Consider the following 24,294-nt stretch of genomic DNA (forward strand, 5'->3'; position numbering starts at 1 on the left):
TAATAAAGACAGATTTCACAGTTGAAACTAATGCACACCTATAAAAGCTTCAAAACTGTCCAAAGGTGAAAAATGAGTTACAGCATTCAAATGGCAATACGACTATAAATAGTTTAAAATAATAATTATAATAATAATAATAATAATAATAATAATAATAATAATAATAATAATAATAATAATAAAAAAACAGAGAAGAGGAAATTAAATATGTTAATACGCATTTGTATTATTTAAGTAGTTGTTGGTCTCATGTCATTGCCCTGTAAATTGTTAACACCAATACACCGAGTCAAATTACTTGTATGCGCAAATGTATGTGGCAATTAAACCCGATTCTAGTTAAAACAGAATAAATACATTATTGATATAAAAAATAAAGTGTTAAGCCAGAGATCAGTAAAAGCACTTAAAATATCAATACAGTAAAAGAATTATGAATAAGTCAACAAAACTTGAAAAACAAAACAAAATCATTAAAGTTTTAAAACTACAAAACTCTACTCAAAAGTGGGACTTAATACCTTTGTCTTTGGTTCAAATTTTCAAGTACCAATGCTCTCAGTTCATCCTTTGAGCTTCATTGCTCTTTGGAACATCAGGTTGTAATCAGTGTGTGACTTCCTATATACAGTAAAGTAAGTGCATTTAACACTTCCTGAGGAAGAAAGTGTCCCTATCAAAGCAAAGTTATGAGCCAATGCATGAGAGGGTCTTATTTATGTTTGGTGATGAGGTTGAAGCATTGCAAACAAAAACAAACCAACTATCTGTCACACTTATTTGGGGCAGCAATGGCTTTGTTTTAGTTAAAATACACTTGTTCGGGTGTGTAATGAAACTTGCCAATACTGGTAAATGTATTTGAACAGATTCAGAAGCTGTGTACATGATTCTCCATGTTTTGCTCATATGATGTAAAGGTCACTTTTGGTCACAAGGTTGACATGAATAATCTTCAGCAGGTGAAATGTTAGAGGTGAGATCTTCATTGTGTATTCTTACTCTGCCCTGGTTTGATAAAGTCTCCTCACTTGATGAATCGGTCAGGATAATGTCTTCCGACTCACTCGGTTGATCCCGTAGCTGCGGTTTGAAGCAAGGTGAAGAAGACAGAGGAAGAAAGGGACACGTTAACCGTAAGACTGTCAGGGGGTATGGGCTCTCTTGAAGCCTCGACCTGACAGTGTTACCGTTAACACACTTGTGTTTCCGATGTTACTGGCGATATGATCACACATGAGAGTAAAAAGCGGCAACTGTCATCTAAGTTGGCTCAGAATATGCACCTATCTGTATTTAATCTCACAATAAGTAAGTCTTTGGGTAAGTGTGTAAATTCCCCCCCTCACTTTATTCCTCCTTTTCTCCTCTATACACAGATGCATGTCAGCCTACAGTTGCATGTTTCTGCTGTAGATTGTAGCACACAAGAGTCTCACAAACCTTCATGAAATGAGAAACCTGAAGGAAGATAACCAGTTATAAACACGTCAACCATGTGACAGGAGCTTTACTTAAGACTTTAATGAACTGTTAGCAATCAGGTTCGTCCAAAACCGTAAGAGTAAACCATTGTTTTACTTTTTGCGAGTTTCTTGCTTTTGATAAATGCAGCTATACAGGTATGCTTTTACTTTAATCGGCAAGGATTTTCTCAAAAAAATGTGTATTCTGCTCATCTAGAGAAGCAAAAGATCTAAAAAAAAGTATTATCACCATGCTAAGAGTCAATAGCAACAGCAGAAGGAGCTGTTTGGCATTAGAAGAGATGATTTCTCATTGGTGTAACCCACTATCAGCTATGCTGTTCATCCCATTAATGCATGTCCCTTGCAAATGTGGCACCATTTAAAAGAAGATAAACAAGCTTTCTTATTCTATAAGATTTATTACTGGAAGCATTGTTACAAAAAAAAAAAAAAAAAAAAAACACCAGACACAAATTGCCTGATTTTACATAAAATGACGATCGTAATCTTATGGTGTTCCATAAATATGCAAAACTAAGATGCAGATGCAGAATGACATTAGCAGCAACCAGCTGTGCTTCACTATAAAAACATCAGTGTGGGTAGATTCATATTTAACATGAGCCTATGCCCTTTGATTAATACATTAAAACCTTCCTGTTCCCAGGCCATCTGCAGAGTATGTCAGTCACTCATTGATCATTCACTGCTAAAAAAAACCTCTGAAATCTTAGCAAGTGATAATTTCTTGTTTTCAGTAGAAAATGTCTTTTCAGACTTAAAATGAGCCACATTCACCTGACCAGTCCAGAATAATGTCTCATTTAGAGTTATTTAAAGACAAAAAATAATGGTCTGAATTGCTTTGGACAAGTTTAAAAAAATCTGCCAATGGAACTAGTGAAAAGTTTCTTGTATTAAGACATTTTTCTAGTTTTAAACAAATTTTCTCGGAAATTTCTCGTGTCCCTTGGCAGATTTTTTTTTACTTGTTACAAGTGATTCAAGCTTCATTTTTTGTCTTGAAACAATAATAATACATTTTATCTATAAAAGCGCTTTTCTGGACACTCAAAGACACTTTACAATGGATAAAAACAGCATAAAAAACAACACACAATAATAAAACGTGAATGAAAAAAGAAGCAAAGCAGAAAATAAAGTGCATTCAAAAGACAATCAAACATTAAAAGCTTTTTTAAAAATGTGGGTTTTGGAAAGTGTTTTGAAGGTGGGGAGGTCGGAACAGATGGGGATGTGAAGTGGTAAGGTATTCCAGAGAGTGGGGGCGGCAACAGAAAAAGTTTGGTCCCCACAACTTGAATTAAGGCATTTTTGTGAACTGATAAGTTGAATGTGGCTCATATCAAGTATGATAACAGATTTTTGACTTGATAAGATTTCAGGTTTTTACAGTGCAGATTATGATCTCATATAGATAGGGGAAAAAAGGGTCAAATCATCGCTACACTGAAGCTGATGGAATATCTCTGGGTGCCCCACCCAGGCAATGTGAATGTGGACGGAATGCTGAAGTTACAGCACACATTAAACCAGGACCATAAGATTTTTTAAATTGATCATAAGGTTTGGTGAGTTATTCATCAAACGATGAGTTTTTGAATTTTTCTTCAGCCGGCAGCGATAACACGGGCCATACTGGCTGAAACAAAACTGTGGGGCAACTTGGCCCAAACAAAGTCTTTCCACTCAGGGATCTTATTTGTAAATACAGGCACATAAAGTATTTATACAGCATTATAGCAAGGATTCAAATAGAAAAAGACCCTTAATTGAAAAATCTGATGTGCTTTGGGCAGTTTTTATAGACCAGGTAAAGCATGCGCCCCATGTAGGGAGGCTGTAGTCCAACACCCACTGCTGCATGTTGAACCTTACTGTTTAGCTCTAAGACGGAGCACACCGTGTTAGAAACAATACAAGTCTCATAAAATGGCCCCAGAACAGGTATCTGATGGAGTCAGATGACAGACCAGGAGCTCCCACAGTCTGTGAGTTCAGCACATTCAGGGCCTTCTCTCATTTCACAAACATTTGTGAGACCAACTTTAAGACATCTTCCTCTACAAGGTTCAGCTCCTCTGTGCATTACTAAGCTGTTGATATATGTGTGTACACATTACACATTTTATCTATGTATGCTTGTGTTCGTGCTGTGAGACTGATCGTGTGAGTGAGGCTGACAGGCTGAATACTCGGTCAGACCAACACAGTGTTAGAGTTAGAGCAGCTTATCCCTGCCATGTGTAAGACTGTGAGGACACCGTGCAGGGGCCCACCTGCTCTGATATCCCCTCTTACTGATGCTAATGTGTCTGTTTTTATTGCTGTTTTGTTCCCTCTAATAACACCAGTAGCACTGCTGCTGCTCTGAGCACAGGTGAAGAAACAGCTGAGAGAAACTGCCTCTACAGTCCATTATGACTCTGTTAAAGCCTGTGCATCACCGCCCTGTTAGTCTAAGTAGAGCCAAATTTAATACATCGCACACATTCAACCAATTTCTGAAAGACAAGCCAGAGGTGACACAAAGAGACTGTAATCAATCTGAATATCTGAGCAGGTTTTCATCTAGCTCTCGCTCTTCTTGCTCAAAATTAAAATATTTCTGTGTGCTCACATCAAAGTGTAATCCGTCTATCCTCAGTCTTTGAATGAAAAGCCTTTGGTGAAGTACGTGCTCATATTAAAGACACAGCCCTTCATCATGTTGTTAAGACTCTCCACTGGATCAAGTGCCGTCCTCTACGTGGGCTCTTCTGAACCTCTGTGTATCATTTTGTGTCAGAAATATTTGATTCTGGAAACTCAGAGAGGGAATTAACTCAGCTTATTTTGTTTCCACTTTGCAGACAACACCGTGTATAGAGAATCTCTTCTGGTTTTAAAACAACAGCTAAAAAAGTTTCTTTACCTTTGATTCAAACATTGCTACACTGAACATTTCCTCTGGCCTTCCTTCCCATCAAGCCCTCATCTCAACATCCTTGACTGATTCGTTGTACCACATGGCGCTTAAGTCTACCACAACCCAAACATAAAGGTAAATGCGGATAGGTGTGCACCGAGAGCCAGTGCGTCACTGTGGTCTCTCAAGTTAAGTCAGGCCAATAACATCTCAAGGAGACTCAAAAGTTAGCTGCGGCATCCTGGGATATAAAAAGAACTAATTACTCATGAAAAATAACAAAAAACACAGTTTAGTTCAGTTTTACACAAACATCATACTGTTGGGTGTTGGGTGCTAGGGCACATGTAGGCCACTGGAGTGGACATTTCTGTAACTTTCTGGAAAAAAAAATGGAAAAAACAAATTAGACAGTGATTTTAATGCTCTTTGAAAAATAAAAACACTAAGAGGTAGGATCTGCAAGAATTTTCAGGGTGATGCAGGTTGGCCTTCTGCTGAGCAAATATGAGTTATGCCATGTTATGGCAGTACATCAACATACAGGCAGTGGAACGGGTTGAGGCAGATGCTGACACTGACACTGACATGTCACATGTATAGAGACCCAGTGGTGACGATTGAGCAAGAGTTTTCCTGTTAAAGTTGACATTTTAATTTTTTTCAGAAAATTCTGCAGACTCTTCCTCAGGGAAAACTCGACACAGATTTGTGTAATGTGCATCAGAAGGTTAAAAAAAAAAGATAAAATAAGATAAGATACTGAAGCTGGTAAAAAAAAAAGTCTATGAAAAGGTCCTGAAAAAATGCAATCACTCAATCCAAAAAATGAAACCCTTACAACAAGTCAACATAGTGTCCGGAAAAGGTTGCAGAGGGGAAGTGCTACGTCGTACTTGTACTCAGGACGGTGAAGACTGATACAGTATGTATATTTTAAGTTAAGAGACTAAATAGTTGAGACTGCAGTAAGTGTATTTAATGAAGAAGCCTTTTTGAGACACATTTGAAAGCTGTAGCAGCATCCCACCACACTAAGTGACTACACTTTTCTTTAAAGGGGCTGTGAAGAGTTTGAAAGTGTCTTGAAAGTCTTGAAAAAGTCTCCCTTCTAGATATATGCCTGACTGTAATCCACACTTTAAAATGAGATTATCAGCACCAATATTACAGGTTACAGATTGTTTTTAACTGCTACTTCTTAGCTTCCAGTTTGGGTCGACCAGGACCGGATTGATTTATGACACGTCTGAATCTCTATGACAACACCACACCTGCTGGCTAAGTTCAGTAGTGGGAAGAGAGATCTGTGTTTTTCTCTGCTGAAAACGGTTTCTGTGATTAATTTTGTAGTGATGGTGGACACTGGAGCCTAACTGTCTGACAGAAAAAGGACAGAAGAGCAGAAGAAAGATAAACAGGAGAGAGATAGAGCATGAGCTGTTAATTGGCCTTTAGCACAGGCTGTATCACTCTATAACACAGGGGTTAAACTGTTGTGATAATGACGATGCCAACCCACAGTCAGCAGTTATTTTGCAGTGGTCTGTTCAAACTTGAGAGTCTATCAATAAAATGAAGAGTGAGGTTAAGTTAGCTCTGCTTGGAAGATGACTGGCAGGACACAACCAGGATTCACTAACGTTTCACATTACAGACATGTCTTAGAGCACTGGGCAGTAAGCTGAGCTAGATCAAGACAGCTACTGAACTACTTACAATGTGACAAAGTTTATTGTTGTCACGTTAGCCTACAGATACGTCCGAGCACCGGGCTGACAATGTCGCCAACAGGTAGCCGACTGCTACAACGTTTGCTTGATGTTATGTTTCAAACCGTAGAGCTATGTATCCAGTAAAAAGGAAAAGAAAATTTGTTTGAATCCGATCTTCATTTAATTCCAAAACAAACACACGCCTCACTAAAAGTAATTTACAACAGTGTGCGAAGACTCTGGGCTACAAAGTGGCAATGGAGTGCAATTAAAACAGATACTTCTCATAGCATCTTCAAGTGAATTATCAAAAAGACGTTCACATTCGTTGACTCATCAGAAAAATGTCCAAACATTGAGATGGACTGTAGAAAAAAATACATAGAAACTGCACAAAGCTTTGTCATCAGGTCTGTCCTGACTCTGTGATTTACCTCTCCTTGACACCAGCGCTGTCCTTGCACATCGTGGCCTGAGTTTTCTGCAGTGACCCTGTCCCCCCTCCTCTGAAACGATAAAAGCCTCACATTGTTTCTGCCCTGCTGGTGAATTCCTCACGTTTTCGCCCGCTCTTATCTCCACACTGACCTTGCTCAAAGTTTCTCCCTCTGCAGCTCAGATGACCTGAGATAATGTAAGGGCAGTGTAATTGGATCAAAATGACAGCAAACGGGCCGAGCAGCTAAGCTGTGTTGTCTCCTGTAAACGGCATTGCTTTAGCATTCTCTGACCCAAACAGCAGCAGCCGCAGCCACTCCCATCACCCTGCACAGCACTGACAACTTCGCTCATCCATGTTCACGGCCAGCTGTAATTGGCTTTTCACAACATGATTGGAGGAAATACACTCTGAGACCTCTGCACAAGGGATTGGGTCACATCGTCACATATGCAGCTCCAAGGTCGCAGTTCAGCTGAACTCAATTTGGCATTGCAAATTGACAAGCAAGCAAATCTGGGACAAATTGAGTGAGCAGACGGATTGATTTAAGGCCAAGGATTCTCTTAGAGCCCCGAATAAAGGGGACGTTCAGAGGTCCTTGAGCTACGCTACACAACATGTTGTAGGTGTTGAAAAGGAACGCTAGTGCTAACCATGTTATAATGGCAAAGCCCATTAGTCAGTGACAGGGTACAGCTATGATGCTGTCATTTTATCGATAAAGCCATATATCTTCATATAAAGCTGCAGGATTCAGTGGAGTACTAGATTTCACCCGCAGGACGATGGATCAAAGCCTCGACACACATGGCGCTGGAGCAGTTTCATCTGCATTATCCTCCGCGCAGATGTTACATCCTCCTGAGGTTATCATTTCTGACTCCCGGCGCAGTGAAAAGACCCACACTGAGACAAGTCCACGTTATGCATTGCAATTTGATTAGTCAAACCCTTGTGTGTGTTAAACAGCTTGAGTGGAGATAGGGTCCCCGTTCCCCCTGTACTCCAGCGCAAACCAAATCAGGTCAGGATGCTTAATTGTAGACCAATCAACCTTTACTAATGTAATGTCACTTTTATTTAATATGAATAAATGAGAAATCTCTCAGCTTGAGGAGTGCATGGAGTGAGGGGGAGCGCCGGGGCCGGCGTGGGCATGATGGGAATGAACCGTTTGATCTGCTGAATATTAATGCTCCTCCAAGATTATAAGGATTATTAGTTCTTTTCTCGGCTGACAATGGAGTTATTTTCAGACCCCATCGATTAAATTACTGAGGGAATTGCCTTTGATATGAGCACTCCTACACAAGGAGCCACTTTGGGAATATGAGTGGTGTTAATTCAAGCCCACTTCCCCAGTACTGAATGTTGTATAATATTAAAAACACACACAGAGACTTAGGGGAGTAATCATTTCATGGCATTATTCAGCTGTTAGCTTAAAAAAGACGTTTAAGTCAACAACTGTGTCACTAACTATACTAGCACAGCAGTTATTTTCTCCTGAAACCATGCTCAAGCCTGGCAGCTGAACTACAGTCTGCATGCCAGGTTGTACTTTTATGACTGTAGGGAATTGGACACAACTCAATTTAATCCACTGCAGCAACTGAAAAAAAGACAATACATGATGATATTTCAGGGACTTTGGGAAATATTTAAAGTAAATATAACTTTTCATATGACTCAAAGAACATGGGTGTTTGTCAGTAGGTTTCTGTCAAGTTCTGAAGCCCAACAGTACTAGTGGAAACACTGACTCCAGCTGACTCACTTTGCACTGGGAAACAGACAAAGAGCTGGAGCTAAGGTGGGACAGATTTTTCTGTAAAAATGAGAATTTTACCATGAGACTTAATAAGAATGTGAAAGCTTTTTTTGGAAAGCCTCTTGTGGAAATTTGAGGAAGTGCCGTTTTTTTACACTTCTGCATTGGTTTGTTTGTTGTTCAACACCAGCAGATTTTGTTAAAGGCTCTTTGAAGACTTAATAAGTGATTATGAAATGTTCTAATTTTTGGGAGTTTTGGATTATCAACTGCTAAATTGGTTATTTCTATATGCTATTTTTTCAGCGCGGTACGTAGACTATAAGTCGCCATGACGACACTACACTGGCCGGCTGACAAAGTTTAGCAAAAAGAGGCCAGATCTGTCCTTTTTCTTGAAGAAAAAATCTTCCTGGATTAATTGTTGTAGTGATGTTGGAAACTGGAGTTAGACTGCCAAGAAGAAAAAGGAGGTCAGAGCAGAAGAAAGCTAAAGGGGAGAGTGATCGAGCATGAGCCAAAACAGAGGCTTAACTGTTTGTGCTAATGTCCATTCCAACCCACAGTCAGCAGTTATTCTGCAGTGGTCTGTTCAAACTTGAGAGTCTATCAATAAAATGAAGAGTGAGGTTACGTTAGCTCTGATTGGTAGATGACTGGGATGACAGGATTCACTAAAGCCGCGTTTCCACCAAGCAGTCCAGTTGGGTTTGGTTTAGTTCGGTTTGGCACGGTTTGGTACAGTTAAGCCTGATCCTGTTTGTGTTTCCACAGCAAAACTGTGTCCTCTCGTGGTAGGCGGCGTGGTAAGCCGATTGCAGAAAGTCGCCGCTGTTGAACAATAGTGTGATGCCGTAGCAGCATGACACAGTGTACCCGCTAATAAATCCAATGAAGAAGAAAAACAAGACACAGTAAACAAAGAGCATAGATAGAAGACATGCACCATTTCATCCTCTCTGTGATTGGCATGTAGCTCTTCGATACAAAGTGTAATCAAGCTTTGTTTCAGAGAAGTCTGTGTGCTATCAGGAGAAATACAGCCGCTGTCGGGGTAAGTGACGATTCTTTCGACCAATCAACGGTCTGTAGTGTTGTAGCTCCACCTTCTGAGAGCCGATTGGTTCAGTCTGGCACCCATACTAAGGGGTTCCAGAAAGTGGGACGGCATGTCTTGGTTATTTGGGGATCTGTCCCGGGATAAGTCAGTGGAAACACCACAAAATGTGCGCCGTACCGTGACGAACCGAATCGGTCTGCTTGGTGGAAACGCGGCTTAATGTTACATATTACCGACACTTCTCAGAGTAGCACGAAACAGACAGTCTGCTCACCTTCTGGACACTAAACTACAAACTGAGTTCACAAGGTTTGATTGTTTTCACTTTTTTAACAATAGCGCTACACGGCTACAAATAAACATATATTTTGTCACTTTGCATCCTGGGAAAAGTTTTTTGATCAAAGAAAAATGGGTTATGGTTCTCATAGCTGAGCTGTAGCAACTCGAGTGAAGCCTCTGTGACATGTTATATTTACAGTGAAACTGAGACTTACCAGAACAAGATGAATAGGTGCTCCTTTGATGGATGTAAACATCCACAAACTGATTGCATGTATTTGCGGACATGTTTTAAATGACTTTTTTTCACTTTTATCAAAGCATATCTTTACTTTGTATTGTTATATTTTTTAATTGAACTTTCTCTAAATAATACAGTGCAAGGAAAAAGGAGTCAGAAGTTTTATAGCTCAACAGGTATGGGATTATGACAACAAATGGCTTTGTTTTTACTTTGAAATGCTGCCCCGTGGTCCCCTAAAAGATGAAAATCTCTTCAGTTATTGATCAACTATGACTCAACACAGCAATAAAAGTGTTTGAGATTCCTACTTGGAGCATTGCATCAGGAGAAAATATGGATACGAGTGGTTATTGTGAATAAACCAGTAATGTACTAATCCAATAACATCTGTGGTTCATGCACATGAAGATAAAGCTTTAGCTCCTGAAGGCAGAGGCCTGAGGCATGTCTTTGCTTTTGTATCTCTGCACACGACTAACTAACCTCTGCTTTCTCTCCCGTCTCCCCAGGTAGGACGGCCACTCTTGGTCTGTCTTATTGTCTTCTCTTGTGTCTCAATGAAACTGCAGTCAACATATCTGTGTGTGTGTATGTGTGTGTTCTCTGTTAACTGTCACAGGTTTAGTCCCTACGAGTGGTATAACCCCCACCCTTGCAACCCTGACTCGGATGTAGTGGAAAACAATTTCACCCTGCTAAATAGTTTCTGGTTCGGAGTTGGAGCTCTCATGCAGCAAGGTAGACGCCTCTGCCTGCCCCTCCTCTTTAAAAGCACAAGTCCCACTTTTTGCTGGGGGTCACCGTTGCTCTTTGATCAGGCCTGTGAGCGTGCATGGGGGCCTCTGTGCATGATGCTGGATGCTTGACTGGTGGAGTCCAGCAGGAGGGACTGAGTGGGATCTGAGTGACGTGATCAATGAATGAGGATGTTGCTCCTGCATGCTCCCTCTTCCCTCCACCCTCACCTTTTCACAGCTGTCTGGACAGGTAAGTCTGCCCACCCACCCCTACTCTAGAAAACCAGAGGCAGTTGAAATGAGTGAGACTGAATGAGAATGAGAAGTCTACAGCTTCCCCTGCTTGGTTGGGTTTGTGTTCGAATGCCAAATCTTCTCAACTAACGGAGAGGGGAAAAAAATCACACAAAGCTTTTTTCGTTTTATAGTAATTGTGTGGTATTCTGAGTGATAGACTGCATGATTCAGTGAGAGATACGTTGCATCTTTAAATTACTGTTTCACAAAATAATTCAGAAATACTACCTCAGATTGAGAACAGCTTGTGGTGACCTGAGGATCTGCAGAGCATGACAAGTCTGTTTGTTGTTGCCCCTAAATTTAACACACAACTTTCCAACTCGAGTGTCTTTAAAGGGTCAGTTCATCCAAAACAAGGAAAATAATGGTATATTGCCATACAAAGAGTTTTTGGTTGAAGATATTTGCTTCTTTGATGTTTTTGTCCCGCACTTACAGATTCAGGTAGGAAAGGAAATGTATTTGTGATGCAGATTGCAGAAATGAAAAAGAAGTCATAAAGACTTAAGAGGTTAATACCAACCAAATACATGACGGTGATATTTAGATTCCTCTAAATGTGTTGTTTTGATAAAATGATAAAAGGTTTCTTTGAAATAAAATTGTGAAAAAGACGAGGTTCAGTTTTGGTTGTATTCTTTAAATTTTGATGAAAGGCCAAAACCCACAACCCCTGGCAAACCAAACAGACGCAGACTCCATCTGCATGACACTCTAAGAGAACAAAAGAAGAATTTACAGATTTTCTACCTTTTTTTGCAGTAATCAGTAATGCTGGGAATAGTTTGTTCCTTTACTTTATTTAGAAATTTCATTAAGCTACATTTGAATCTTTACATCTTTTTTATCCTTTGCGTGACACTTTTTACCCAGTAGATTTAGTCGGTGAAACAGTCAATGGACTGTCCCCAGTCTTTGAGTCTAAGACAAGTCTGAGTCACCAAAGAAGATTAGTCTCTATCGCAGGAGTCCAAGTCAAAGTTATTTGTTGTAAAATCTTTGAAAATATCACTCAGGATTCATGGCGTCTCGTAACGGCTGAAATGCATCTGCAGTCCTGCTCGGCTCTGTCACGGCACCGGATCAGATAGGTTTCCATTTAAGTCAATGTGTCGAATCTTCAAAAAATGAAAATGTACATTGTTGTATTTTGACAAGAGAAGCCAAAAACCCCTTGCAAACCAATCTCTAAAAACTCATTGTGGTGTGGCTGCTTGGCTAATACGCAGTCATCCTATTTTTGCTGGATGCCAGAGCTGTGATGCATCAAATCACTGCAGGCAAGACAGGAAGTAGTGCACAGAAACTACCTAAAAACAGCATGCAACTTTCAAAAATAATAATAATAATAATAATAATAATAATAATAATAATAATAATAATAATAATAATAATAAAATTATATCAAAACCAGATCATTTTTTACTTGACTATATCGCCACATGGCATAAGTGGAGTTGGGCCAGGAGTGTGGAAACTATAGACTGTATAATAATGGATGTAGTCTCCCTGACGTCACCTGTCTGTTTCTAAAGCAGATTTTAAAGGAACTTGGCTATTGTGGCCATATTGGAAGTCACAAGGGCTTCGAGTACAGCTATAGGGCGCCCGTCAGTCACATGGCCAGAGCTGTGCCTCTGATTGGGTGAGCTTGTGATCTTAATATCCTTTAAACTGCTGGATTAGAAAGAAAATCATCCCTGTACAGTGTGTGCTGATAGTAAAATTAGAAATTCAGACAGGAGACGTTTTTGAACCAGGAAACAGCAGATTTTAGCACTTCCACATGTCTCATATTCTTAGACTGGAGGTTGTTGCTTAATGGGAACTCATCTGTCTCTCAACCTCAGCTATTTCAGGTATTTCAGCCTTAAGTCTGTGTGTCAGGGACTTATGATTGGTTTGATTACATTATGGAGCCAGAAGCTGAATGCAGCCAGAGCTGAGGTCAAAGCCCAAGTCAGAGAAATCGATGCTGGAGTCCTGGAAGCTAAGACTTCAGCCGGTGTCTTGATATGAACTGACTTAAGGAATATCCTAAAACCAGAACTATGTTTTAATAGTGGGTAAAATCTCAGAAAAACAAGGTAAAAAAAAAAAAAAAAAAAAAAAAAAAAAATCTGCATATACTGCACCAGAGGCATATGAGGATTTTTCTTCTTTTGGATGAAGTGACCCTTTAAGTCCACAGGTCAAGTTTTCTCTACAAGTTAGTTGTCAGCACTTACCAAGTGTCAGTTTGTTGTATGCATGCTGAATCTGCACGCTCAATAATGCTTTGAATTCGATTAAAAATATTTGGGTTAATAGATATTTTACATTGCGCAAAAAAAAAAAAAAAATGCCTCTAAGAAATTCAGGCACAAGACCTAATGAGGTGAATGATGTAAGCAAGATATCCTGTAGCTAGACTAAGACCAGATCAAGGGTCAAAAAGTGTGGTTGCTTAGAAAAGCAGGTAAGACAGATGATCAGTGTCGAACAGTTGAGAAGATGTGGCTGCAGGCTGGGGGGCTGTGGGACGACTGGACTGGATGAACACAGTGTCTGCATGGCACCGTGCTGCTCTGCTCTGTAGAGAGGCTCCCCTGCTCGGCAGCTGGCCCCGCCCCCCAGAAAACTGTGGGACGTGCTGTTTGGTCATGACGTTACCTTGGGTACATGACAGTCAGCCCCAACCAGGCTCTGTTTGGGTCTTTTGTTTTGTTTTGTTCTGGGTTTGTGAGGTGGAACAGGATGAGAAGCTTGGTGCTGGTAGCGTGTTCCACTTTTAAAACCTGCATCTGACAGCCAGACCTGGGCCCGACCCAGAACAAGCAGACTCCTCTGCTAATTATACTGTTGAATGTGTTTGAGTTCATGCCTGCTACCTTTGATTTCTGTGCTTGATTGTGGTTTGATGACTGGGCAAAGTGGGTGGCAGCTGGCTAGAGAGAGGTTAGACAGTGTTTATTGCAGCCTCTTTGAATAGCTCTGATGAAACGAGTCTTTATAGTTTGACACCTTTCAACAACAAGGCTATTCAAGGCACTTTGAATTATATAAACCACATTTAGACGAGGTATAAAAGGAGCTTCAGGCCTAACCTGGACATACACATATCAGTTTTTCAAAGATGAAGTAGAATGGAGAATCAAAAGAGTGAGCTCTGCAAAAATTTAAAAACAAGAGCGATGGGTTTGCCTCCAAACGCTTCACCAGGGTTTCAAAAAGAAAAGTCTGTTTGTCCAGTGGAGCATTCTGGATTTCTTAACATGCATATCACTTGAATACTTACCTGCACTGGGCATGTGCATGGCAATAAGAACAAAATATGAGCAACCAAAGTAAAATCAAACATGGTCCCTACTAGTAAAGATGGTCAAAATAATGTGTTAACCCTTTTAAGCCTGACCCATCAAAACAAACAAATAAAGAATAGCCAGAAAATTCTAATCTTTTTGGAAAGGAGGAGTTTATTTAAAATCCACAGAGCATATTGCCTTATCATTTTGTTTATGATACACTTTTGGGTATCATTTGTGATAAATTTTACAGTTTTGGCAACCCCTTTTTAGTAAAGTTTTAAGTAAAGGTGCATTTCTTCAATGCAAAAAAAAAAAAAAAAAAAAGAAAGAAAACTTATTTTAAATTGACAGTGGGCAGTTTCTAAGTGATCTTGATAAAGTCTCAATTTAGATATATATCTGATCCTATCCCATGACTTAAAAGGAGACTATCAGCGTAATTTTAGTTTATGCCTTAATTCTTTTCCTTAGCTCCCTGATCAGGTTGGGTTGGACTGGATTGACCTGAAGACTCTATGACAAAACCACCCGCCTGATGAAAAAGAAAATGATTTCCGTGATTAATTTTGTAGTGATGGTGGACACTGGAGCCTAACTGTCAGACAGAAAAAGAACAAAAGAGCAGAAGAAAGATAAACAGGAGAGAGATAGAACACAAGCTAAAGGCTAACACTGAGGCTAATCTGTTTGTGCTAATGTTGATTCCAACCCACAGTCAGCAGTTATTCTGCAGTGGTCTGTTCAAACTTGAGAGTCTATCAATAAAATGAAGAGTGAGGTTACGTTAGCTCTGATTGGTAGATGACTGGCAGAGCAGGTAGTTTTATTGTAGTCACATTTTAAACAACTGTTGATAAATACCTTACCCATTGTGTTGTGTCCGGCAAAGGTTGTCATGAACAAATAAATAAATAAAAGAAGATACAATCTCCATTTATCTTCAAAACAAACACACGCCTTGTTAAGCGTCACATTTTCAAGACAGTGTGTGTGCGACTCCAGGCCAAAGGTGTCGCTGCAGTCCAGATAAACAGATAGTCCTAACAGTCCCTTTTTAAGTCGAGTGACAATTTAGATGTTATTCTTACCACAACTTTTTGAAAGTTAGCAATGACATTCCTATAAAAAAAACATGTGGATGATTTCATGAGAGCAGTTTATTTTGAAAAAGGCCAATATACAACTTTAGCTACCTGTAGTGTACTGATGATTCCCAAAGGGGTAGAATACATTTTTGAATATTTAAAAAAATTTGGGGAAACTATTCATCATGTTGATGAGATATAGGTCTTTGAATCTCGTGCATCAAATAAGATGCATAAGGTAACAAATGGTGAAGACAAAATGATGTCGCTTTGATGTGGTGAAAACAGATCATTAAAAAGCTCTGGATCCATATGTTGTCTCGCTTATACATAGCTTTCACTTTATACTGATGTTTTACTATCTGAGTTATAATGTCGAGCCCTGCCTGCAGTGTTAGTTTATTATCAGCATATCGTGTGTGTTCTGGGATTCATAAAGAATATAAGGTTTTCACACCCTGCTTTAAAGTGATGCCAAGGTGCTGAAGCAGAGACACTGCAGAGCAGTCACTCGGTTTAATGAAGCTGACATGACAGTAAACACATTCAGCTACTTGTGAAAAAATATGAATGTATTACTGCAATTAAATCAACCACTGTGGTGTAATCTAAGAAAGTCGATATAATGAGACAATCCTCTGACACCAGAGTCACTCCTGGGTGAAAAACAGTGATGAAGAACCCTGGGAGGCATGTGCCCCCTCCAGCCCGCCGCTCCCTCCCGCTGTAGCATCAACAGCAGCTGAAGCAGGCTGTCATGTCTCTCCCTGCATGCTCCCTCTACTAGACAGCTCACTCAGGGGACTGTGGGAAAGAAAGAAAGTTTGATGAAAAGTGAGAGCGCAGATTGAGTCTCTCACAAAGGGAGTGGAGCACAGAGTTCTTAACCTCCTATCACTCAGACGCTTTATCAGCTTTCCCTGCGACTGAATGTGCAAAATCCCCTCTTTCAATTGCTTAAGCTGCTTGAGTAGAATGGTGGTGATATAACCCTGGCCCACCTTCTTTAACCCTGACAATAAACCTCCCCACACACACTATACCCACTCACAAATGTATGCTTCTCTACGCTCTGCATACACTCTGCATACACTCTGCATACAAGAAGCCATTCTCCATAAAGCTGAATCAAAAAGTCTGATGAACCAAGGCTCTAATGTCAGGAATAAAACTGAACAACACACTCAGAAAGATTCATTTCTAAACTTGAAGGTTCCCTGTTGGGAGTGTAAGAGGAGCATTCACAGCTTCAACATTTCTGATCGAAATCAATTAATTTTAAAGGATCCTGACGTGTAATTTCACGCTATCGACCAAACTAGCTGGACAGGTTTGATCCCTGAGTGACCAGAGAGCTGAGGGGTCTGAAAAAAGGGAAGCTGTCACTTAAACTGTGTCCAGTCTCATTTTATCAAGCCCTCTTATACTGGAGCCTTCTGTCACAGCACAGGTTGTACAGGCAACAGAGAAATCTGATGTTAGCTTTGGGGCATTGTCACTTAACCAGCTAACATCACAAATTAATGCCAGTTCAGATGAAAATGAAACCACTCTGAAGAGAGCAAATGGTTAGTTTATAGATCTTATTTGGTACAAACCACTGGCCTGTTGGTTTATTGAAAATGGTTGCCAACATTTACTTCAGACTTATTTAAAAACTAGCTAAGAGATGGAGCTTGAGAAGCCTGAAAAAGAGCAACAATAAACTGCAAAAATCTGAAATCTTATCAAGTGTTTTTGTCTCATTTTTAGTAGAAAATTTCTTTTTAGACTTGATATGCCACATTCACCTGACCAGTCCAGAAAAAATATATTATTTCAAGTTATTTAAATATAAAAAATGAGGTCTGGATTGCTTTTAACAAGTTTAAAAAATCTGCCAATGGAACAAGAGAAAGGTTACTTGTATTAAGACATTTTTCTAGTTTCAAGCTAATGTTTGAGCACATTTTTCTTGTTCCATTGGTAGATTGTTTATACTTGTTAAAAGCAGTTTTTCTCAACTGGTCAGTTAAAAGTGTCTCATATCAAGCATAACAAGGCAATTTTTGCTTAAAATGAGACAAAAACTCTCAATAAGATTTCTGTTTTTTACAGTGTATGTCCCGCTGATTAACCTAATTATGTCTAATTAGGTATACCTTTTCGCCTTAGTTTGAACAAAACCAATTGAACTATGAAACAAAAAATAACCCTCGTTAAGTTTTTTGAGGATAAGGAAGTAAGAAATAACAACTTCAGACATTTTTGTACCAGCCTGTAAAGGAATTTGGCTGTAAAAATAAACATCTTACCGTGGCCTTGAATGGGGATTTCTTTGCTTTTGGAGTCAGCCTCGAGTAAACACTCATCAAACTGCCATTTGCTGCTCCTGTGCATAGGCCTGACCTGAGGTCTGTATTCGTCATAGATGGCTGGTAATTGGTAAAAACAGTACATTATTACACTTCTATAGCAACTTATGCTAAATTCCAGAGAAGACTACCGTTTGAAGGAGCTGTCTACTAGAACCAGTGACTCATGTTTTAGTTATTGTCAGGTCAAAATGCTTGTCCTATCTATAAAGCAGCCACCTGCCATTAGCCAGGGCTGTGGCTCTGGTAAACGGTTGCTGCCATAAAGCTTTGAAGCTTCATACCTGGATGTAAACAAGCACAGATAACAGTGTCAATTTGTTTGTAGGTATGTCAATGTAGGAAATGGAGATTAAGTCGTGCGTAGTCAGTGTCCTATGAAACTGACACACAACCACTTGAAAGGGACGACAAGTTACCAGCACAGGCATGTAGATGTTAGCTAGCTCTGCTAATGTTAGCCACACCTTGCCAAACAGTTCAACGATATTTACCCATAACCTCTGTGATCCCATGTTAAACTGATGAGTCCATTAGCTGGGATTAAAATTTCAATTGAATCAGCATGGAAATTAGTCTCTCTATAACACAACATAACATCTATAAGTACCCTAACAAATGGTTCCCTTTAGTTCCCTATAGTCTAACCATGAAGGAAGATGTGGATAGATGGGCAGATAATTCGAGGGTTATCAGAAAGACTCCATCTTTCACAGGTGTTTCAATGAATGGTTCAATTGTTCTACAAACGTCTTATTGGTATTTAGGCAACACAGAAAAAAGAAACAATGTTTTTGAATAAGTGTGACGTAGCACACAGTAACAGCCAGTTGGTGACTAAGTTTAATCAGTGCCTAAGAAAGTTTTTCTCTGAATATCCTGTGAATGAATTCCACTCCCTGCTCCATAGTTTTCTGCAGGATAAATTATTATTATTTCCTTTACAAAGAACTGATAGACAATTGTTTTGGCAAAATGAGCTTCAGAGGAGGCGGAATAGGCTCGCAGTCAGACAGTCCAGAAAAACGAGGAGGTTTGAGTCATATATCCAGTGTCAGACTAAATACTAATCACCAGGTCCAGCTCTGAGGCTGCCCACTCTGCCCACTCTGTGTGACTGAGTCGGAGTGTGTGATCCAGGCAGTAGATGCAGAGGCCTGGCGGGGTCTGGATGCTGCCCCCACACCAGCCCAGCATTGTCCCAGGTCTCACCTCCCCTCCTCTGCTCCTCTCGTTCAGGCTCTGAGCTCATGCCGAAAGCGCTCTCCACCAGAATTGTAGGAGGAATCTGGTGGTTTTTCACACTCATCATCATCTCCTCCTACACGGCCAACCTGGCTGCCTTCCTCACAGTGGAGAGGATGGAGTCCCCCATCGACTCCGCTGACGACCTGGCCAAGCAGACCAAGATCGAATACGGGGTGGTGGAGGATGGCGCCACCATGACCTTCTTCAAGGTAGGTTACAACTTAATACTTTTAAACAAGATACAGTCACAGGGTTTCCCGTCGCTCAAATATATATCCTGTAGCACAAGGGCTGAAACCGTACCTCACAAGACAGGGGAGAATCGTCGATGAGAATCGAATAAGACACAATTCAAATCTGGGAGTTGAAAATGAATCCTCAAACACTTTATTAAACATTTCAGGGCGTAACTTACTATCTGGTTAGCATAGTTATATGTCTTACATCTGCAGCTACATTAACATGTGCCCATGCCTTAAGGCAGTGTTTCTCAATTCCGATCCCGGGGCCCCACTGTTAGGGCTGGACAATTAATCGGATTTTAAGCGTGATTTCAATTTTGCCATCTGACAATCATAAAAACAATATAATTGAAGAAAAACAATTAATTTGCCACTCAGTGTAGATGTATGCAAGTTCCCGTGCTTCATTGCTCTTCTGTGTTCCATGTGCAGCCACAGCGAGTATGTGTGACTTATGTGTATCAATAATACTGTATGTGCCACTTGCTGGTTCTTTAAAGTTGTGTTTACATCAGTACTGAAGTTTTTGAATAAATGAATAATTGTGTATATCAATTGTGATTTCGATATCACTTAAAATAATCAGGGTTCTTATTTTTACCATAATCGCCCAGCCCTACCCCCTGCCCTGCATGTTTTAGATGTTACCCTACTCCAGCACACCTGATTTAAATGATCAGCTCGTCATCAAGCTCTGCTGATAACGAGCCATTCATTTGAATCAGGTGTGCTGAAGTAGGGTAACATCTAAAACATGCAGGGCAGGGGGGCCCCAGGACCAGAATTGAGAAACACTGCTTCAAGGGCTTACCCCCTTGGCAACCCCCTTGTTGGACTGTTACATGACACTCCAATAAAGTAAAATGTGACAAAGTAAGAATAATGACTGAAATACACCTGGTGCATCTCCAGTCCATCACGGCACCAGGTTGGATAGGTTTGGTCAACTTACACTGGATCCGCTCCGTTGCCATTCGGCTGCAAGGCTGATCCGGCAGGTCCCAGGTGATATGCAGCACATCCTATTTTTGACTTGGAGCTGTGACTTCTCGGTCAGTCATGCAGCTTGTTGGACTGAATGCACAGCTGGTGTAAGCTGACAAAGCAGTCAACATGCATTGGAGCAGACGTATCTGGTGTATTCGAGGCATAACATAACCAATATAAGGCATGACACAGTTCTTGTTTTCAGGAGACTGATCAGAAACAGTTACTTACACCCAGGGAAAGGTGAAAAATCGTGGTTGGGAATTAAACACATGTATTGTAGAGTGACATGGGCATGCTACCTAGCTTGATGTATCGTGGGATCAAAGACTTGCAGTGCTAACTAATCCATACATAAAAGTGACAGAGAAATCTCTCACAGATGGGTCCAGAACAGTTTAATGAGTTAATCTGAAGCAGACACTCTTGGTTTGGAAAGTTTGTCTATTGTTATTCTGTATTCAGTTATTTGGAATGCTGCAAAAGCCCACTTCAGTCAACAGAGCTGTCAGTCATGATGCTGCACCTGGTCTTTTTAAAACCAAATAACTACTTCACACTGAATTTCTAAGACAAATTGGCACTTGGACTTACACTGTGAAAAAAACTTTTGAAAGTACAAAAGTATTTTTTGGAAAAGTTTATGTGAAGTGTAATGTAATTTTCTGGTTGGATCAGTGTTCCCTCTGGAACAATCATTGAGGCAAAGATAATGTATGCTGTAAATCTCTTGACTGTACCCAAAGGCTGGATGGATGGATGTAGTCCCCATGACATCACCCATCTGTTTCTGAAGCAGAGTTCTAAAGCCTATTCTTGTCATATGCCACATTGGAAATGTTGAACTCAACCTAACTTTAGTTGAGGTAGTGTGAGGAAAAGAGGCTGAACTGTGTCGGGCTTTAAGCCTCTTTGCTAACATTTACAGGATTCCTGTCAACAAGTCTGGTCAGTTGAACCAAAACAACCCCTCTCCCTTACAGTGTGTGCTGTAAATGAAATAAGCTCATACTGAAGTCATTTACTGTACCAGGTTGTAAACGTTTAATCCTGCTGTAAAAATAGTCTTTTTCTTTTTTGTAAAGTTGGTGTGTATGTTGGTCACAAATGGACACTTTTTAGCAGTTTTAAGCACTTCTACATCAGCTTCATTTCTTGTGGCTGGGGATTGCCACTTGCCTTTAGCCTGATCAATAAATGGCAGTGCATGGCACCAAACTGCAGTTTATTGTGTTGTATCATATATACACAACCATATCCTATCATGGCTGTGCATTGTTAGATTCAGTCCCTGAGGTCTGGGCCTCCTGTTTTAATGCTGTGATATTGTTGCATAAGCCAAAGCCTCATGAATACCAACAGAGCTCATTTAGACCTGGAAACACATTTCGACGCCTCCAGCAGCTGCAGGGGCCTGAGGCGGTTTGTTGTTTGGTTGTCTGTCCATCTCTCTGTCCTTTTTCTGTGATTCTGATACCTCAGCACTGCTGAAGGGCAGAGTCTCATATCTGGCACAAACACCTACTTGGAGTGAAGGATGATGTGAAAAGGTTTTGGTTGTTGAAGGTTCAAACTCCAAGTCAGTCTTCCCTTTGAAAGGCGTTTTTTGGTGAGGATGTTTCTCTTTGAGCTGATCTCTGTGACCCTGTGGACAAAGACTCACCTGTTGGCTCTACACTGATCTTGTCCTGTACCCGTGTGTGTGTGTGTGTTCGTGTGTGTTCCCAGTCTTTCCTTTCAAGCTGTCAGAGATTTCAGAGTGAACTTCTTTTTGGTTTGGCAAAGCTCTCTTGGTCTGTTAACCTCTTCCTTGAAGCAGTAACAGTCACTTCAAATAACCAAACAGAAACAATCAGTCCTCTCCAGGGCGGCATCTTTGTTCAAGTCTCCGGTGTTACACTGAGACTGTGTCATCACCATCTGAAAACTATTCTCAGTATGTTTGAATGAGCTACAAACACTCATCAACCATTTAACCTTCATAACTGCTGGGTCTAACACCAAATTCATCATATTCAAAAGTCCATTGGGTGTTTTAACTAATTTTCCCCCTCTCTGACATTTTTCTCTTTAAAATATTTCACAAACCTTGATTTCCTTTCTATTAATTGTGTAGCCTGGACTTTGTTGAAACCACTCTTCCAAACTTGTCTGTGATTTGACATGGCTGTAAGAGAAGGTTCAAGCTCAGTCAGGTTCACCCAGGGAAACTGTTTGATCTGCTGCTGAAAACTGCTCTGACTGTTAAAATCTTTCTTGACCACAGCACATATTTTTCGAATGTGAGATTTTCCACTTTCACATGAATCTTCCTGAGAGCCACAGAACTGATTCAACAACTTTTTCAGGAATTGACCCTTTTACTACCCGACTTTGTTAACAGATGCCATCTGTGGTTTCATTTCTGGCCAAACTTTTAGAGTGTTGGAAAGTATTTGCCACATTTCTATGAGCACACTTAGTTTTTGGAGCAAAATGTAATGAAGGCACTATTTTTTTAGAGAGAGATGAATCACAATGTTCAACGACGTAAGTTTTGTCTAGCACCATGGCAGAATTTAACAAACAAAATATAGAGTTACCAATGAATGTATGTAATGGTATTGTGTACAGGCTCCTGACTGTGTTTATAATAAGAGCGTAAGCCCACCAGCTGCAAGTTGAGAGTACTTTAAAGCAATATTTCTTTTTTTTATCAAAGTCTTTTTATTTTTTTATTATTGTTAATTTTTTTTTTTTGTGGGTTATCACAGAGAGGACAACATAAACAACAAAAAACAGATGGGACAGTCAGGGACTAAAAGAACATGCCCCTGTCCCAATCCCCCCATACCAAATACAGTGTCATCAATATTCAGCCAGGCATTAAAAAATAAATAAATAATAAAATATATATACCCAACACACTCTTAAACACATGTGCACATGTAGATAAATACAAACTTACAAAATAATAATTAGTTTAAAAAAAAAAAAAAAATATATATATATATATATATATATATATATATATATATATATATATATATATATATATATATATATATATATATATATATATAAATTTTTTAAAGGAAAAATAGAGAAAAATAGAGTTATGGAGTCAAGTTGGTAGCTGCCATGTTTTCTACATAAGATAGAACCGGTTGCCAGGTTTAAAAAAATTTCATGGTTACAACCTCTAATCGTATATCTAATTTTTTCTAGGCGGACAAGACAAATGACCTCCCTTATCCACTGGCCATATACTGGGGGTATGGAGTCCTTCCATTTTGCTAAAATTACCCCTCTGCCCAAAAGAGAACAAAAAGCGATCATGTTAGCTTGATAGCTACTACAAGAAATGTTCCCTGGAACGACCTTAAACAGCAAAACTAGTGGAGAGGGCTCAATTATTTTGTCGCTTATTTAGAAAAGGTTCCAAAAATGGAACACCAGAAACTATGAATTTTGTGGCAAGTCCAGAACATATGAGACAATGTAGCTGGAGCCTGCTTACACCGATCACATGTTGGCCAAGATCAGTTTTGATTTTAGCCAGTTTCTCTCTTGACCAGTTCAGGCGATGCAAAACTTTAAACTGAATTACAGTATGTGTAAGACAAATGGAAGAGGAATAGATTCTCTGGATGAAGCAATATTTTTTCATATACCTCCAGTTTCACACACCTTAAACCCGTGGGTCCATATCCAGTCTGACTGGTGCTGTTCAGGTCATGACGTCCTAAAACCTGCAGTTTGTCACCGCTCACAGTCACATCCACACCTTCAGGCAGATTTCTTTTCAGCTAACCTGTCTTTGGACTGAAAACTCTGTACATTCAAACTCAGGACTTTCTTGCTCTAAGGCGAAACTGTGACCATGATCAAATAATACCTGTACTTTCCCCGTAGCCTGGAACCATGCAGCAGTGACAGTTGTTCCCAAGCTCAGGCTCTGCTTGTTAATCCCTGCAGTGTGTCTGGTATAGAAACCTGCAGCGTATCCAGGGTGGTTTGAAACTTCCCTGCAGAACATCTCTTTGCACCAAGTTTCTCAACACTTTTTTCTTTTGTCACAGTTTGTCCCCAGCCCTGTGAGATTTATGTTTTCACACCTTGTTTTCCTCCATCTGTGTTCTGGGCTCTGAATCAGGTAA

General features: G+C 40.0%; 1 protein-coding gene across 2 annotated transcripts in view; it reads left to right on the top strand.

The window, feature by feature from the left end:
* grik2 (glutamate receptor, ionotropic, kainate 2) overlaps window positions 1–24,294 on the top strand; it is a 425,745-nt gene that overhangs the window by 318,480 nt on the left and 82,971 nt on the right. For both annotated transcript variants that reach the window (XM_074682842.1, XM_074682843.1), the window contains exons 13-14: window positions 10,535–10,653; window positions 18,918–19,135. In XM_074682842.1, the coding sequence (XP_074538943.1) occupies window positions 10,535–10,653; window positions 18,918–19,135 (337 nt within the window). The remainder of the gene's footprint in view (window positions 1–10,534; window positions 10,654–18,917; window positions 19,136–24,294) is intronic.

Source organism: Halichoeres trimaculatus, unplaced genomic scaffold (genome assembly GCF_033239565.1).
Source record: "Halichoeres trimaculatus isolate MK-OKI-2021-1 unplaced genomic scaffold, fHalTri1.1 fHalTri1_scaffold_12, whole genome shotgun sequence".
Taxonomy (NCBI): domain Eukaryota; kingdom Metazoa; phylum Chordata; class Actinopteri; order Labriformes; family Labridae; genus Halichoeres; species Halichoeres trimaculatus.